We start from the raw sequence: 18426 nt of genomic DNA, 5'->3' as shown, positions 1-18426 counted from the left end.
GGCACGCAGTTAGGCGCAGACACGTATTGTGGGAGCTCGTAGTGCATTGCAGTGGCGGCCGCGTCTGTCGTTCGCGCGACCGCGATCGAGCCAACGCAGCAGCTGCGGCGGCAACTGATGGAGCAACGCGGTTAGTTGCGTTCACCGCATCGAGGACGGCGAGGCAGCCGACCAAGTGGCTGCTCGTGCTGTACACGCCACCGTCGACCACGGAGATTATCAGATCAGAGCGCGTTGTGAACGCCCCGCCGCTCCCCAGCCTCGATGAGATTAGCGCGGAGCTGAGGCTAAATAACGGGACGCAAGCTCCTTCCGTTCGTCAGAGGACGGATTGCGTGCCACGGAGGTGTGGCGCTCCGATGCCGATGGCAAACGGCGGCGGATCGGGAACGAGGGCCGTGCTTCGTCCCGTGTGTATAGAAACGAGGTTGCTGCTGCAGTATGCTCTATCGCGTACTCCGCAGCGCCCCTTCCCGTGGCGTGCACACCCCTTCGGCTACAGCGTGCTGCAGACCCTATGACTTTATGGAAGTAAAGATATGCCAGGTTGGATTGACATCGGGGAAGAGTGAACAGGGTTCGCAAAATTTGGGACCAAAACAAAAGTTCTTGTTTTGGCGAAAAGCCCCCGTTTTTATGTTTGTGTTCGTGAGAAACATGAGCTGGGCGTGAGCTCTGAGGTCCGAAGGAACTACATGGCATTTTGATATCCCTACATTCATTCCGAGTTGCGTAGAGGATGGCGAATAGCGTTGATGACACAGAGAAAAGTTACTCTGAGAAGATGCCCCTAGCCATCGCGTGCATTTCAATTTTGCCGAGTAGCAATCCGGGCTCTAAGTCTGGATAACCTCTCGGCCTTTCCTTTCGCTTTTCTCCTCCTCAATTGCGGCGGAAATGAGGCTTTTTTTTTTCAGTTTTGTTCGTATCAAGCCTCTTCTCAGCTAACAACAACAACAACAAAAAAAAACAAGAAACGCCTAGTTGTAAGCGCAGAAAATGGGCCCCCTCCATTGTGAAACCGATAGCTTACCTACTACACTACGCCGGCTTTTTCCAGTGACAGTCCTGATGTGACCGTCACCGTGACCCTCATTATGCGAATTCTACCTATGATGTTGTTCCTGAGATTGAGTTCACCGCCATTGCATGCTCATGAGGACACCGTTAATTGTACGGTGGTTTTGTGTTTTTCTCCGCTGCCACGCCTCCAGCACGTAGTCGTGAACACCGGTGCTGAATGGAAAGAAAATTTTCCGTCGTGGTGACAAGACCGACCTCTTTTCATCAAGACTGCGCACATTCCTAGCGCATTTTCTTGGCAAGTGCGTAATTCTTCCGCAGTCCCTCGGTACAAAAACAAAAAATCCCGCAATGGCCCATAATGTTGTTTTTGAGGTCTAAGCATAAAATATCACGTAAATAATTCTCTCTCTCTCTCTCTTTCTTTACGGTGCCATTGGTGGATAAGGTATACATGCTCCCGGCTGCAGTGATACAAGGCTATACTACGGTAAAGAAAACGCATGCCCATGTTAAGCACATGCTACCCTGAAGCTTCTATAAGCTATAAGCAAGCGTAGCCCAAAACGAACAAGGGCAATAAAGCTACGGGATAGCACCAGCCCGGTTATTAGGTGTGGAGTACCTTAGGACCGCACATTGTCCGTCCGCGTCCATGCGCATAGCATTCACAATCGCAAAAAATCACACGGGCACCGGCAGGATTAGAGCCTGTGCCTGGTAGACCAGACAGAGTTAGTGTCAGTCGTCTTATGCACTGGGGTACGACTGTGAGTTCGTAACCGAGAATCAAACGGCTTACTCCCTCGGCTGTAACGGTGCGGAGTACCTTAGGACCTCCCAATGAACGTCCGCGTCCATCCGAGCGCACACTACCAGCAAGCGAAAATCAAGTGAAATTCGATTTGAGCCGTGAGATGCAGTTTCATTTAGGGAATAATCAAGGTGCAACTCACGGCTCAAATCGAATGACGGTCGGGGTGCAACTTGGATGTCATTTCGAATCCACGTACTCTACACCCTCGCTATCATCCACAGAGTCGAGATTCTGCCATTTTTCGCTTTCTTGTTCTTGTCCGTTCTGTGTTGCACTTATTTAGAGCTATGAACCAGTAGCCCCCCCCCCCCTTCCCCCCCCAACGTGCCTCATTCTGTAAGCGAGAAATAAAAAAAAGAGGGAAAACAAGCGACCACACCCACCTCCCTGAGGGCGGATTTGGCGTTCCCAGAGGATAGATAGCCTGTGCGGACGGGCGTTTCTGCGCAAGCAAATTCACAAAACGTGTAGCTGACTCCCAAAATTCAATACAGCCGTGGTTGCCTTTCAGTTTTTCTTGCTTTATAGTTTGTGGATGCTGTATTTCGGGAGAAATACGTTTAGCTGTGTTCCGAGCGAAAAGCTATTAAGGCTTTCGTTTATTTAGTCGGTGTCGATACGGCAGAGCAGTCACGAACCTTCTGGCCGCTGGGAAAACAGTGCCACTTCCACCTCCCAATCTCGTCCTCGTCGAGTGATTGCCGATTAAGGCTGTGCACGGTGTGGCTTTTCAGGACTGGATCTTCAGGTCGGTTCGCCTCACCCGGTTGGCGAGCCCAAGCTCGGGTATTGTTCTCATCGAGTCCGTATTGTTCGGGAAGACATTTGTATGCTAGCGCAGTTGGCGCTCAATAAAGGGGTCCTTACCATGATAGCACAAAGTCAGCTCGATACGGAGGCCATATAAGTGGAGCCCGCTACTGTATACCACCAAGATATTTACTGTTGTTCCCGTGAAGCCTCATATTGCCCGTCGAAGAATCTCTATTTCTTTAAAAAACAATTCTTGGCTTTTACATCAGTATAGCTGCCGGAGACACACGACCCAGAAAAAAATAATTGATCGGTATTGATCAGAGATGAAATGATTTGCCTCGACGCTGTTCCGATAATAATGAGAAATCGCCGTTTTATAGCTGGGCGTCTATTGTTCGTAATTCGTGTTTGGGTCGAAGCGGCTTCTATGCGATACGGCGCTCATCTTGACGTTTCTCCTCGTATTTCCACTCTGTGCCTGTGCGTGGCTATTAAAACTTCTAATGCGTGGCTGCGCTCACAACGGACGAGAGAGCGATCTGGCAGGGCCCTCTGTATACTTCCTACTGCGACGCCACTACCTCTTACTCCTTTCAATGCCCCCTAGACAAACCCACCATTACATTTAAACCAGATATGTGTCCACTAGGGGTGTAAGCACGGTCCACCTAACGCTCATTTGATATTTCTATCCTCGGTAGGTTGTTCCCTGTCACTATTGTATAGTTTTCTGCAGCTGCCGAGATATTAGCAGGCGTCTAGTCTGCGTCCGGCTTCGACTAGTTCATCGTACCTGCATGTTTGAAAGGTTCGAAAGCCGAAAACGTCGTGTTGAGAGCGGTAGCATCTTTGTTGTTTGTTACAACATCCAGACATATGTTTTTGAAATGTTTAGTATGCCTTAAACGCAGAGATACTGGCCTCTGCAATACAATTTATAGTTCTAGCACTTGAGATGGTTTTCGAAGTGGTTCTGCTTGTATCAGGAATCGGTGTTTCGCTTCTAGTGAAGGAGTGAATCTCTGTCACAATTATGGCTGTTTTGTCATTTATGCATGTATTTGTGGAGAGGGCTTCCTACACTACACCGAAGTTCATTTCAGGAAAGCTGACAAACGTACCCAAGAAGAAAAAAAAGCGCGGCTGCATGACAAGAAGAGATAAGAAAGTGAAAGAAACAACAAAACTGAATTCCAAATAAAAAACAAACAAACCCACCCAGTAACTTTGGCGTGCAAAAGGCGTACGAGTCTGCATGCATAAGCTCCCGGTTGTTTTGTTCTGTTTTGTTTTTCTTCTGGGGCACTGCAAGTTGGCTCCTCGCCACGGGGGAGAGCAAGCGCCAAGCTGCGTACGCTTGGCGCGAATTCGCTAAAGAAAAAAGAAAAGGCTGGCGGCCTGGCTGCACCAGCCGCAGAGCATCGCACAAAAGCAGCAGAAATTCCTGCTTATAAAGTGCTCTCCTACGCACCTCTGCTCGTATGTACTACTCTGAGGGTAGGTGATACTGTGTTAGGCTTCAGAGTACACGCGCAGGATTCAGAGTACGCGCACATACTTTGCTCATAGTGAATATACACTAATTAAATGACTGCCTGACTGACTGACTGACTGACTGACTGACTGACTGACTGACTGACTGACTGACTGACGGACGGACTGACGGACGGACGGACAGACCGACCGACCGACCGACCGACCGACCGACCGACCGACCGACTGAATGAATGAATGAATTGCTTGAACGTCTGAAACTATTAAGTTGACTAGCCATTTTATAAAACACTGTCCAATACATCACTACGTGTATGCATCTGTTCTCTGCCTGCGAGCGCGGTGTTGTTCGCGGCGCTTAGCACGACGAATCTTTCTTTTTGACCTTTTTGCCTATACATGATCCCGATTCAATTTCCACATTGATTTTATTCATACGCACGCGAGAGACATTTCGCACAAGGTGAGGCGACAGTGTCTCTAGCAAGGCGCAGGTAACAGATCCGACGATTTGGTCATGGCGTGGCTTAGTAGATCATGCGGAATGCGTGGCTTAGTAGGTAAGGTATCTGTTTCGCAATCGAGAGGACCAAGGTCCGATTGATGTTTTATTTTCATTAGCTCGGCGATTTCACAAATTGCAAATGGGTAATTTCCGTCATTATACCCCTTGGAATGCGCTGGATGCCCTTTCCTAATCTTCTCTTAACTTCATGTTCGCAACACTTTTCGCCAGCCTCTCCACAACTGTGAATGAATGGATCTCGAAGCTCATCCCAATCTCCTGTTTGTTATGAACACGAGCATAAAACAGAAGGTTTTCGTGATTTAACCAATTTCAAATGCGTAATTTCCGTCATTATACCCCTTGGAATGCGCTGGATGCCCTTTCCTAAGCTTCTCTTACCTTCATGTTCACGACACTTTTCGCCAGCCTCTCCACAACTGTGAATGAATGGATCTCGAAGCTCATCCCAATCTCATATTTGTTACGAACACGAGTATAAAATAGAAGGTTTTCGTGACAACATAAAAAACTAAACTTTTGTTACGCTCGCAAACTTTAGAAACCTCCACGCTCAACGTCCTGGCGGCGTGGCATAGTAGGTAAGCCATCGACTTTCTCAACAGGGAGGAGCCAGGCTCGATAGGCCCGATACTAGCCCCGGCAGCGTTTTTTTTTTTAATTTTCACTAGCGGAGCATAGACTTCATACAGACAAAAGCGAAATTTAGGTTGGTAGGCCAGCGGTGCATTTGCATTATATTAGTTTTCGGCAGTCGTTAACGGATGATAGGCAGAGTCATAAATTTAGCCCTTCCCCCCCACGCATCCACGAAGCCGAAAATTCCGATAGGAGAGACCTCCCCCCTCCCCCCTCCGAGTTCACCAAAGGCTGGGTATGTATTGCATTATTCCATATGAATTGGAAATTGAGTTTTAAGGCTTTGAGCACCGCCATCGTGAATGTGGGGTTAAATCCGGGGCGCTTAAAAAAGTGACCGACAGATGATGCGCGCGTCTCTTAATGCATAGTTTCTTTGAATACGTCATGGTTATTCCTCGAGCTTCTCAGCGTTATAGCTTTTCGCGCAAGAGAGACGTAGTTGATTCTACAGTAAACTAGAGGGGTGGAATGGGGTGGTGCTGGCACCTACCAGACAAGTGGAGTCTGTTTTACACAGAAAGCAAGCAGAGGCTCAGGGAAAAGGAAAGTGCGTCCTTTTCGCTTTTTCTCGTGAGCATCATTACGTGTGCGCCGGCGCAAACCCTCGGCCCCAGGGGAGGCGGTACCGTGAAAGGGCGTACGCGGAAAGAGCCCGCGCGGGAGACAATGGATCCCGACATTGCGAGACGAGTCAGAGAGTTTTAAAACGCATGTTCTTGTTGGTTTGTAGATATTCTGCCTATGTTATGAGAATGGTTGCGTTCTCAGATGTAGCCTGAAGAGTATCACTTGGAAACAAAGCGAAAGAAAAATGCAAAACAAAAAACAAAAATGAGCATAGAAGGAGTGGCTGGCGAAGCCCATTCGGAAAGCGATTTGCCGGCAATGGGCCTTCAAGCCTCGTTGTTTTCGTAACGTTTGCTCACCGGTTTTGCAATATGGCTGCAGCAAACTGCCGCGAAAAAATACCTGTTCAGTAGAGAGACAGAAGGAAAAAAGACTCCCGAGGAAAAAATAGCAAATAAACAGCGCACCAAACGACCAATGTATGTGAACCAACAAACGGTCCTCTGAATACGACGAATATTAAAAAGAAAAATCCCTGACGTATTTCTGACGGACTCCAAAGCTTTTCCTTCTCCTCTTTTCTTCTATTTACATCTCTTTTGAAATGACACGGTGCGCACACAACTTCTCTCACTGCTTCGGAAGCGTCGAAATATTCCCCAGCGCCACTCATGAACGGCCCATGTATACGACGTTAGAAGAAAAAAATTGCAGGTAAGATGCGAACGTTTACAAATGCTAAATGGAGCGAACGTTTCGCTCAGTTTCGAAGGTATTGCACTTGAGCGGAAACGCAGAGCGAGTGCTTAAAAAAGAACATTCGGAAGCATCGCATGAAGGTCGCAAGGGACGGCTGTGCGTTTTACGGAACTGACGGAAAAAAGGCATGTTGCAAACAGCGAAAGAATGGATTTCATACACTGTGAAGGTGCAAGAAAATGGCTACTCTCGTTGATAAAGAAAAAAAAAACCGTCTTTTTAATGGCCTCCTTAAAATTCGCAAATGTTCAGCGTCGGAACACTTGCTTCCATAACTCCTCCGGACCGCTTGCCTCGAGAGCACGCCTTCAGGGCATTCTGATAACGCTCTTCCTACGGCGGCAAGCGTTGCCTAGTGCAATAACAATAAACAGGAGAGTCGGATGCCTTAAAATTACGGCGCGCGGTTCAAAATTTTGCCAATTGAAATTCTTAGGAGGAGTTTGAATCCTCGATATTGCTTTTTTTACGGCGGCAGCCTTAAATTCGAAGAGTAATGATTTCAATGTTCCCGCCCGCACGATCCCGTCCACTGAACAGCGTTCCTGGTTAAACGGTTGTCGGAAGGCCAGCGTGCTAGCGTGCCGCGGGCTAGTAACGGCTACCTTGGTTTACGCACTGAAGGTATACCCCAAGGTATCCAGGAGGTTCAGTTAGGTTGCCAAAGGCGACGCTCTGCCCTGCGATTACTGCAAGGCACTGCTGTAAATTCGTACAGATTTTTTTCCAGTGCTTATCTTCTTCTTGTGGTTTTGTTCTCTTCTTCTCCTAAAGGAGCGTATATTATTTAAACTGAAACGCGTGAGTCAACTTTGGTGAGGGCGCAAACTTGTTGGCAAGTGCAGCCCCTAGGAAATAATCTGATAGGCATGTTCGTCATATTTCTTTACTGTTTATTCACAAATCAGATGCTGGGCCTGTACGTTTACCCGCAATGTATTGAGTACGACAGCCATACCTTCTGCGGCGTTCTGCGTCCGCCCCATTTTTCCATGGTTCTGGGAATTTTCCCAGAAACAAGATAATTGTCACCCGGAATTATTTGACTTAAATAAATATAATTTTCGCGAAAACGACTTTTCTGGCCCTAATCACATTCTGTAGTTCAAAAAGAGTACCTTCATATGAAACCAACAACTTTTCATGCCAAAGAATAAAACGAAACAATTCGTCCTATATAGTTTTGCCTTGTACAGCCGGTAAAATGCTTGTCTATAACACAGCGTTCGTACTCTCAGCCCTATCCTGCCCCGCCGGAGCGGGATTTGAATAAAAATACTGCGGAATTCTGAAGTCTTAGCCCTTCGCTTTTGCCTCCGACATGTTTGGAACGAGTATGTTTCGGCAGTTTTCGGATGTAGCTGGTTGAAGTTGAAATCGCTGTGATAGACAAGCGTTTTACCGGCTGTACATAGGGGTATGCTGATTGCGGTGGTAGCATTTAAAGGGGCGCTGAAGTGAATTTGTCAAGCTCCTGTTTTTGCTAGCATAGCGTAGACTGGCTCAAATAAACACATTTTTATCGTTTATCCGTGCGATAAGGTGATGTTTATTTTATAAAGCCTGAAAGAAGAAAAACTATCATGCGCTGTTTGAGGCGGCCGCACCAACTAACAGCAGTGATGTCAGTACAAGGTGCTATGTGATTGGGCGATGCCCAAGATTAGAATACAAACCAGTTTCGGTTTCGGGTCTGTGAAACAACATGCTTGGCATCCGACGTTATTGTTGGATGGGCATTCTCGATACCTCAGTAATCGGCATACCGCGCTTCTGCCATGCTGTCGGCTGTAAAATGTGTCAGATAAACCTATCAGCACGGCTTGGAATCGTAACAATCACTAGCCGAGGCGTACACAGTGGATCAACGCCATCCGCGTCATCGCAGACGCTTCAATACGAGGCGCTTTCCCCCCATCTTTGCCCCGGTCGTGCCTGTATCGTAAGTAGCGTATTCGCACCAGGCCAAGGACCGGCTGATTCGGAACTGTGCCCACGAGCAGTCGGTGCTTATGGCACCACCACGCCAACGAGAACTCGTCAGTGCGTCAGCGTCAGTCTGCACGCGTTCTGCGAACTCGCTCGGGGAGCAATGAACGTTGCAGCGCAAAAATAGTGAATTCAGTATAAAAAACATTGCGCCAAAACAAATAAATCAACTAAAAAAAAACATGCACTATCGGGGATTCGAACTTGCCAAACAACAGACCTAGTGCTCCGGAGTACTCGGCCATAAGCCAGCGCTGCCATGTTTAGAAACATAAAATACATAATGCACATGTTAGTTTACAATTTTATTTAGTTTTAGCATTAATAAATTTCAAGCAGCTTAGATGACAATTTCTTGTATAGCGCTCGTGCAGTGAGCGTCCCCATATTCCAACAATATCTCGCGTCTAGCGACTGCATTCCTTAGCCGGAAAAGCGTTCGCAGATGTGTGGTCGTGCTGCTGACCGCTGTGCTTGTTCTCCCAGCGCAACAAGCGCTTCCCGCACCTTGGTCTTACGCTGTACGATAAAGGTTTCGGTTGATTGTAATTTCTTAGCACCTATATTAACTTCGTTCACTTTTCTCCCGCCTTCAATTGGCCTTAGCTGTTTCTACTAGCGTCGCATGTGCGCTTGTGTGCTCCAGAGCGACTAGGACTTAGAGCTTGATACAGTTCACAAACTAACAAACTAAAAGCACATTCCTTCTCGCACAAACGTGCCGTGGCTTATTTTCAGATGAGTGAACATATAGCGACGACTCGTCGGCCTCCGGCCAGCTAAACGCTGGGCCGACTGATTGTGTCGGAGGGTCGGTGAGCCATGCAGTACCGCAGTCAAGCCAATCAATCTTGTTTTGAAGTCATACGAAACGGCATAGAAATCGGCAAGGAGGATGCACAGAGGAGGACAGAATTTTCTGACAGATTTTTCTGCTGAATAAAGTCGCGTAAACTTAGCGAGGGTGGTCGGACTCGAAACATGGCCTAGAAACTCCAGACTACAATTTGCGCTAGTAATCAGGCAATGTTTACAAATCACTTCAGTGTTTCTTTAAGAAGATATAAACCGATATGCTTTTTAATCAGCGTCAGGATAGTACAGTTTACAGAATTTGGTATGCAGTGAATCCGGCTCCCTAAAAGAGAATTTTCAGGTTATCCTGAAAATTTGCAGGCGTCTAAATAACACCACAATATGTTGCCTTGGCCGTCGTTTTCGAAGATGCCGTAAATATTATTGCTGTCGTTTTTATTGAATGGATAAGGCAATAATTTTTATGAAGCATTTGAACGTTTCCTAGTATTTTTTTCGGGGCATTAGCACCTCACAGGAGCACTAAAGGTAATTTGCCAAATCCTTATCTGTGGCTGCATTGCTGCGTTTACCGCATGTAATCCATGATTTGATTACTTAGCGAAAGTGAACCGTAGTCTACCCGCAATGGGCAGCCGAATAAAGAACGCCACGCGCCGTTTCTGACCCCACCCTGCCTCCTCTCTCCCACCAACTACGATAGTAGCGTAATAGCGTTACACTGGTTCGCGATAGGTTTCCATGCAAACTATAGCCTCCAAAATGCCGCTTTTCACCAATTTCATCATTACGATAGATTTTTCGTTTGTTAGCGCACAGGCTGTACAGGTTCAACATGCTGAATACAGCCCCGCAGGATGGCAGGTGTGTCGTTATGGCATACGCCAGGAAATCGGAGCGGAAAGTGGTGCTGGTGCAAGGAAAGTGGCACTTTTTAGCGCACTTTTTTAGTTTAAAATGCGTGAATCGGCCGGAAAAACTCAAAACAAGGCCTGCGCATTCCAGACTTTGATCCGTTAAGTCAATTGGGCGATGTTGACACCCTACCTTTTGGGTCTTTTTAAGACTGTCGCACCAATTAAGTACAGGCTGCGTGCATACATACCCGAAATAACTGGCCCGGCCGATATGCCAGCTCTCTATACAACTACCTTAAAACACGCTTCGTAAGTCGCTATACGATTGTTACAGACTTGAAAATGAATTCTGAAGTAATCATGCGTATGCAAATAAATTATGCTTTTGTAGAGGTGACACTACTACCACCGTCGCAAAGCAGAAATTCTTCTCCTGAGTAAAGCAGTCACAAAATAGCGTTTCCTCCTGCGAGACCTTTTTCTTCGCTGATAAGGGTGCAGCCAATGCAAAAAGTGAGAATCTCAGTACAGAAGGTAATGCGCTATCGACGCATTATCCTATGCGGGTATTTTTTATAGTTCGTACGTGGTCGGCTTCCGTACCATTGCGAGTATTATTCCAGAGCCAAACTGGCCAACCTACTATGTGTACTCTGGGGGCTCTAAACGCTTTAGAATTTCTGAGCATGCTGCCGTCGCATAGCGGTACATGTTTGTCCAGTATGACTCCATGGCCACAGGAGTAGACGGCTCCTTCGATTTTAACAAATGATTTTAACAAAGGGTAATTTTGAATCCACATTTGGGGGGCCCGGCATACTTGGACGAGAGACAGGGACAGTGGAAACAGACAAACCATGCGTTGGTGAGCTAACTAGCAACTAAGTTCTCGTATGGTTTGTCTTTTTCCACTGTCCCTGTTTCTCGTCTAAGTATGCAGCTAGTTTGCGCACCAACGTACGGTTTGTCTTTTACAACTGTCCCTGTTTTTCTTCCAAGCATGCATCGCCCGCCAAATTTTAATCCTTCGATTTACATTAACGAGACGGCACTACAGCCACAGCTGTCTGCTACAAAAGAACGAAGACGCGCCTCAGCCACTTCGGCCTCCCTTGGCAGTAATCTGCGGCGTGTCAACCTACCGGAGTCGCCTCCCGTATAGTGACAAGACGCAGATCAAGCTGCTCTGGGATCGCTCAGAGCAGTGCGAGACCTCCCCCATTGGGGCTGAGAAAGGGCGATGCGCGATGTCTTGACTCAGGAAGCGGCCGAGCCACGGCTCGTTGATACGTTCTATACGGCGTGTATTTATGAGTACCTCAGTCGGCGCTTTGCGCGTGTTATGGTTATGGCATGTAATCAGTTGCCGCTTTGCCGCTGAAACGTAACGTGGAAATGTCCCCGAAGTACACAACTGGACGGAAAACGAGGGAGGGCATGTATAGAAACATCAGCGGTGTTCAGTTGTGTGCTGGAGTTTAGTATTTACAGACCGCTGACTTCCGGGTTGTATTTGGGTTCACAGATTTTCGTGATATTTTCAAACTAAGACGCGTAGGCTACAAAGATGCAAAGCGGCAATTTTTAATTGAGTAATCTCTGCGGCTTTATTATGCCCTGATGTCCACTTAATTGGACAGTGACACTAGAACTCGATCAGGTACGCTGTGAACTAGTGGGATCGCAGTAACACGAACTAATTTTACTGAAGAAAATTATTACAAATACTATAAGAACCTGTTTAATAAAAAAAAATTCTACGAATGTCAAAAAAGGCACACAGGTAAGTGGACCCTAGATTGCTTCTTGTAAATATTTTTGTCAAGTTTGCATTGTGTGGGCCAGTTCGAAACAGCGTCTCCCCTTCGTTACGCAGAAAAAGAGCTGGCCCTTCGTGCAAAAAAACGCCTTCATACTGCATGTCTGGAGCCTGCAGAGGGCGGCATTTGCACTATGTGCCAAACTCGGGAGGTGCTTACCTGCACTATTTGTTCTTCTTGTGTTTCTTTTTTATGGCGCGAGTACGCCCTTCGGCATAAACTAATTGCATTCTCGCGCGACAGCGCGGCGCGCTTCCTAACAAGCCGCCTCTTTCAGGTGTCCGGATCTTCTTCGGTCGCCCCATCCCCCATGTGCGCGGCTCTGAGCCTGAGAGAGTTGTGGCGCCGCCGCCACGTCGGCTCAAAGTTTTATCAGAGCAGTTTTGTGTAGCAGGCGCATTAGCCCTCCTTACGCCCGATTCCTTGCCGTGGGTACGTGCCGCCAGGCGCTCTCACGAGACACACGCTCCCTTGCTCTCGGCATTTTCTTGGTATTTTTTTCTGTTCATTGACGTCGCAACCAAGAGATTACACAGCGCTGCTGTTAAAAAGTTTTCAGTTCTCCGGTTATCACATTTAAAGACCTGTCCCCTGAATAAAAAAAGGAGCCATTAATAGAGCCACGGCACAAGAGAAATGCCGAGAAAGCACACACAAAAAAATGCCGCGTGACAACAAAATGAACGCGCGTTAACGCACTCAAGTGCGCAGTACATTCGAAGTGACTGTCATGAGCGCCCGTGTCCAACGTGTTGGACATGCAAAGTAAAATTGCAAGCGGAGGAAAGGACGCGCGAGCGCGCAACTAAAATTTCCCATTCAGCATGCTCCCTGTATCATTACCTTTTCAGTGAATCATAGGTATGACATTAAAACGGTAACGAAGTACTGTAAACCGTACTTATTTCTCCGGCGGTCGCCGTAACACACTTCTTTGGTGAACGCCGCCGTGTCCTCTACCCTATACTGCTGCCTCCGTTGGCCCAACTTCGACAAAACTTCATAGATGGCGCTTGTAGGAATTCAAAATTTTGGACAACTGGGAGTTACGGACAAAAATACGCCGCAGGCAGCATAGCGTCATGGTATTTGATGTCCAATAAATTGGACAAATCTTCACAGCTGGAACTCGGGAGGATAGTCTACCGGAGAATACTCTGTGGTAGATGTCCAAGCACAATGTGTGACTAATGCTGTCGCTTGCAAAGCAGCCTAATTCCGTACAAACATATTCAAGGTGGATCACAGTGCAAAAATGTGGCCGAATATAAGGTTGAGGAGCACATTGTAGAGAGTCGTTACCGCCCAGGTATTAGGAACCTTTTCATCGATGTATTACGCAGTAATTTCAACCACAGCTATTTCCCTATCCTGAGGTTTTTCTCGCATTGTCCTACATGCAAAGATACGGGGAGAAGAGGCAGAATAAACCAGGAAATTATTAATAGCTACACCTGGTCTATGCTGTCCGCCGAAAAAAAAGAACATCACGTGGACCAGTGCCAGAGAAATGTGCAGCCTTCCTTCTGAACGTCGACCTCCATCCAGAACCAAAGAATCAATTTGAATTCTCCTAGTAGATCTCTGTCGAAGGTTGTAGCAATACCATTTTAGAACTTAGCAGTGATGCCTACTGTAGGCTTCCCGTTTCTTATCGTACTCCGTCAGTGCAGCGCTTGTCTGAGGCAGCAAACCCAGTCCACCGACGTTAAGGATGTCATTAGTACCTTAGAGATAGGGCTGCCTTGCTTTGCTTCCATGAGCCGGATCGCATTCAGCATTTGGCGAAATATAGAGACGACGTGTTCATAAAAATTAAAAGAAATCTGACTCCATTCAACTGCAACCAGTGTACTTGCATTTATTTATTTATTTATTTATTTATTTATTTATTTATTTATTTATTTATTTATTTATTTATTTATTTATTTATTGAAAATTGTCAGGCTGCTGTGAGCCACAGATATCCACAGAAAGCTGTGGTTGATTCCTCGAATAGGAATCGGTAAAACACGAAAATGAAATGTGCAGCGAAGTCTGCAGCTGAGCATGCTTTGCGGGTCGGCGGATGTCTTGTGGGTGTGCTTGGCGAGCGGCGTCCTGCTGGCGGGTCGCTTAAGCAAAGGTGTACTGGCGTCATTTCCGTCACGGATATGACGACAGTGAAATCTTGGTGTATCTCGGCATAAAACACTTTTGTGTGAAACTATAAAACCCGAAAGCGAACAACCAAAAGTGTAATGTAAAGGTTGCTTCCCCGCAAAAAGACCCTGTGTGCAGGGGTGCACCCTTTACAGGCCGCTTGCTTCGTTGTACTGGCGTCATTTCCGTGACGGATATGACGTCATTGAAATCTTTCTGTATCCCGAAATAAAACACTTTCGCGTTAGAATGTTTTCAGAACCTAGTACTGCGAACCATCTTACCGCGAAGTCTGCTGAAAGGGGGAGTGCATGGAGGAGAATGGGCAGCACTTACGTGGCTCGTAGTCCGGAGAGTCGGTGTCGGTAATCTTCTGAAGCACCCGGAAGGAGCGCGACTGCACGAAGTCTCCCGGGTCTGGTGTGCGCTGTCCTCCGGCATGGCGAGGAAGCGATTGCGTTCGGTTCGGGTCCGAATAGCGGTCCTGCTGTTGCGGCGTCCCGTCCAGGTTCAACCTGCAATTTGTGTGCCGAAGGTAATCTCAGGAGTGCGCATAATGCGGGCGCGTACGTTTCTGGTGTTCTTTAATTAACCGCACTTTACCCCTTTCGCAGTGAAACTGGACTAATACGAAACTGCACAATAAACACTTTCTTGAGGCGTTATCACAAAAACGACCACCGCGTCAGGGCTTTAAATCCCCAACCTTGTTTCTCAAAACCTTAAAGGGACCCTGCAACTCTTTCGATAAATACTTTCACCCTTTCCTTCACATCTGGAAGCATTGCGAATGCTACAGTTATCGCCAGCACGGAGCGGCACTGCGTGATTTGCTCGTCGCACCAGATACGCCTTTCGTTTCTGCTTTGTTATTGTGGCTTTATTTTTAAAGTTGCTATCGAAAAGCGTTCATTTCTGCAACTGAAGGAAAACCGGCCAACTGCCGCTGCACGGCCTTAGTGACGTAATTCGAGCCGTCGAAGAACGTCAACACCGGGAAAGAAAGAAAAATATTTTGAGTGAGCTTCCAAATTATCTGATGGGCATAGAAAAGTAATTTTTGGCTGAGGGACTTTGCGACCCCCTAATCTAAGTACTGGGTATGTTGGGTGTCTACGTTCGGCAAGCATTTAAGATTTCAAAAAACGTTGAAGCAGGTGTCGCAGGGTCCCCTTAAACCCTAGGTCACCGCTGCGAGTGCTTCGTCGATAAAGTGACGCTTCGAAAGGAGTAAGGCTTCTAGTGTATTGTTTGTATTCACAGGCGAGGCGCGCATGCAGGCAACCGTGTGAGGGCGCCGTCACTCGTTACGTCGCGCTTCGCGGATGGCCGTACTTGTCCGTGCTAAGCACATGACTGTGTTGCACGTTAACAAACTCTATCTCACCGAACGCGAAGTATTGCCTCGAGTCCAATGTGAGTGCGATTTATAACATCTCTGTTGACACCACCGTTGAGAATCGGGTTGAAACGGAGCAGACGACGCACGCCGGTGTTTTTCTTTCTTCGGCGTGCGGATGCAGTGGCCCAAGTTGTGCCATGTCCGTGGTGCATCGGCCATGTCTGTGGCCGTTTTCAGTGTTGCCAAGCGAAGAAATTGACAGATAAACTTTTCAACAAATACCACCTATTCAAGGAGGCATTCATATGTACCTTGTTTAAACGGAAACGAAAGGTTGTGTAAGAGAGCCATGACTTGTACTTGTGTACCTCGTGTTGTAGATATTCCGTTCGCTGGGCACAAAAAAGAAAAAGACAGCTGGACGAAGTTCCGTTCACATTTTGCGCCAACCGTGAGCACTATTTGCAGCAACTTCATGCATATAGCTATTGAACTCACACATTTGCCCACTGAAGGCTTGAAGAGTTTTTGAGGGGTTTCGAACGTTGGAATCTTTGTAGGAGCGCGGCGCAAAATGGGGTGAGGGGTATAGCTATTGAACTCACACATTTGCCCACTGAAGGCTTGAAGAGTTTTTGAGGGGTTTCGAACGTTGGAATCTTTGTAGGAGCGCGGCGCAAAATGGGGTGAGGGGGGAGGGGGGGGGGGGGGTGCGCTGCGTCCCAAAGCCTGGAGGGGAGGACAGTAAATGCCGCCTTCCCCATGCATCGTCCATCTTGAGTTGCTCCCGCTGGGTAGCAGGGCAGGCACAAGTCATTGCCGTAGGATAACATACTGGGATACCTTTCGTGTGTGTCGACGTAGGTAAAACCGCAAAAAAAATTAAGTAATTGTATTACAGCAATTACTTAACGAAAGGAGTTCTTGAGGGGAATAATTTTTCTATACTTATTTCAGTCTCGAATGTGAGTCCCGCTCGCGGTGGGAGAGTGTTCCTCCCACGCACGTACCCTTCCATCTGGCGGCTAGGCGGGTCGCCCCATCCCTCGCCGTGGGCAGCGGCGGCTTCCTGGCGGGCGTTGATGCGCCTCTGGATGCGAGGGGACTTGATCTCCGACAGGTCCAAGCCTACGCGAAGAGTGAAAAAAATGACTCAGGCTTACTCCTTCGAAAAATGTTAACGTCCTTACAGACCGCACAAGTGTGGCCGATGTTTGAACAAGGCCCTGTAACGGAGCTACTACACGCTGTCTTTCCGTCGAGCCTGCAAGCAATTCCAGTTGCTACACATGGTCAGCACAGAGCGGCTTTTTAGTGACAGGGGTAATCAGAGAAAACTACCAGAAATAATGAATTCATTATTTCTGGTAGTTTTCTCTGATTACTACCGGTACACGGTCCCTCCGGTCCCACCGGAGGTGCATGTTTTTCTCCCCTTTCTTTTTTTTCGAAACCGTGCAAAATATATATATCCCCAGGAAAAAAATGGCGAGCTACTTTCCTATTCGTCCCTATGCCCTCGTTGACGGTCTTGACTGCTTGCATCTCTCTCTCTCTCTCTCTCTCTCTCTCTCTCTCTCTCTCTCTCTCTCTCTCTCTCTCTCTCTCTCTCTCTCTCTTTGTAAAACACAACTCGAGATTCAGGTGTGAGTTTGTGAGTGTCCAAGTCTGTCCTCGTTATTCGAGCAACAAGTTTTTCTACCGAACTACATTTTATCGCAGACGGGCGGGAACTCAACGCTGAATTCCGGCCGCCAAATTTGACGAGAGGCATTATGCAATTCGCTTCCCGGAAAAATGTTTCATAATAAAAGATTTCCAGAGCTAGGCGTAAACTGTGCAGAGAGCCTCTTGTTTGCCTTCTTGGGGGCCCATCCTTAAAAGAAAAAGAATAAAAAAAGGTGTGGATCATATTTAGGAAACGGAAGGGCCACAAAATGTGTAAGCTCGTGATAGGCACATGCATACACCCTCCCCTCCCCCCCCCCTCCCCCCCCCCCTCCCCGTTCACGCAACCACGGACCAGCATACGTGCGTTCACACGTATAACGGGTGCAAAAGTCTTTTGGAGGCAGTTCCAGCAATAAAATGGCGTTTCTACGCTGACAGAGGATCGCGCCACAGAAGGTTTGTGCTCGCGAGGGATGAAGCACGGCTCAGAGCATCGCGTTCACACGCATCGCGATGTTTGGCTGCCAGGAAGTGGGCAAATTAACTTCGTTAGCTAAAACCACGTCTCGCGGGATATGCTATGTATACGTGCATGCATACAGTAGCGCCTGAATGCGACGCGGACGTCAACAAGCAAGACCAATGCGAACAGATTTCGCTTTTTTTTATTAGAGAAAAAAATGATGACACCATTTTTTTTTAGTAAGCGCCTTCATTGTACGTCGTTTATACATCGGAGCAAAGCCAAAAATCCCGTTCACCTATCAAAATACCGACCGGACTGCATGTTATGTTATGAAGTTAGAACATACCTTCAGGTCGTGAACTATGCTTCGTTAATGATTTGTTTATATTTTGCTTCTTACGCTGGGCCCCGTACAGCTATTTTATCCTGTGCGGAAAGTGATGCGTCCGCTTGTTCTTTTTGGCGAACGGGTTGCGGCAGGGTAGCTTGTCTGACAGGGAAAGAATGTAACCTGTTCGTCACTCGCTTAGATTGTTCTCATTCTGTGATTGACAATGTTTGCGGTCTTATTGAATGTTTCTAGTACGTCCAAGGTAAATACACGCAGACCAAACGCTGCGGCATTCGATTCACCGGCTCGCACATCATTCTGTTTGACTTCTTCGTCGCTTTGTTCTTTTAATATTTCGTTGCGGGGCACAAGTTCGCTTCAAAGAAACTTTATAATTGCGAGAACCTT

The 18426-nt window shown here is 47.3% G+C and overlaps 1 protein-coding gene across 3 annotated transcripts in view; it reads right to left on the bottom strand.

The window, feature by feature from the left end:
• LOC144145292 (uncharacterized) overlaps positions 1-18426 on the bottom strand; it is a 165982-nt gene that overhangs the window by 35559 nt on the left and 111997 nt on the right. For all 3 annotated transcript variants that reach the window (XM_077676844.1, XM_077676853.1, XM_077676861.1), the window contains exons 4-5: positions 16561-16678; positions 14545-14723 (exon numbers count right to left, since the gene is read on the bottom strand). In XM_077676844.1, the coding sequence (XP_077532970.1) occupies positions 14545-14723; positions 16561-16678 (297 nt within the window). The remainder of the gene's footprint in view (positions 1-14544; positions 14724-16560; positions 16679-18426) is intronic.

This window comes from Haemaphysalis longicornis, unplaced genomic scaffold (genome assembly GCF_048455015.1).
Source record: "Haemaphysalis longicornis isolate Haplotype H1 unplaced genomic scaffold, Haemaphysalis longicornis Haplotype H1 scaffold_1, whole genome shotgun sequence".
Classification (NCBI taxonomy): Eukaryota; Metazoa; Arthropoda; class Arachnida; order Ixodida; family Ixodidae; genus Haemaphysalis; species Haemaphysalis longicornis.
The sequence above is the reverse complement of the archived record's forward strand: the minus strand, read 5'-3'. Positions and strand labels throughout refer to the sequence as shown.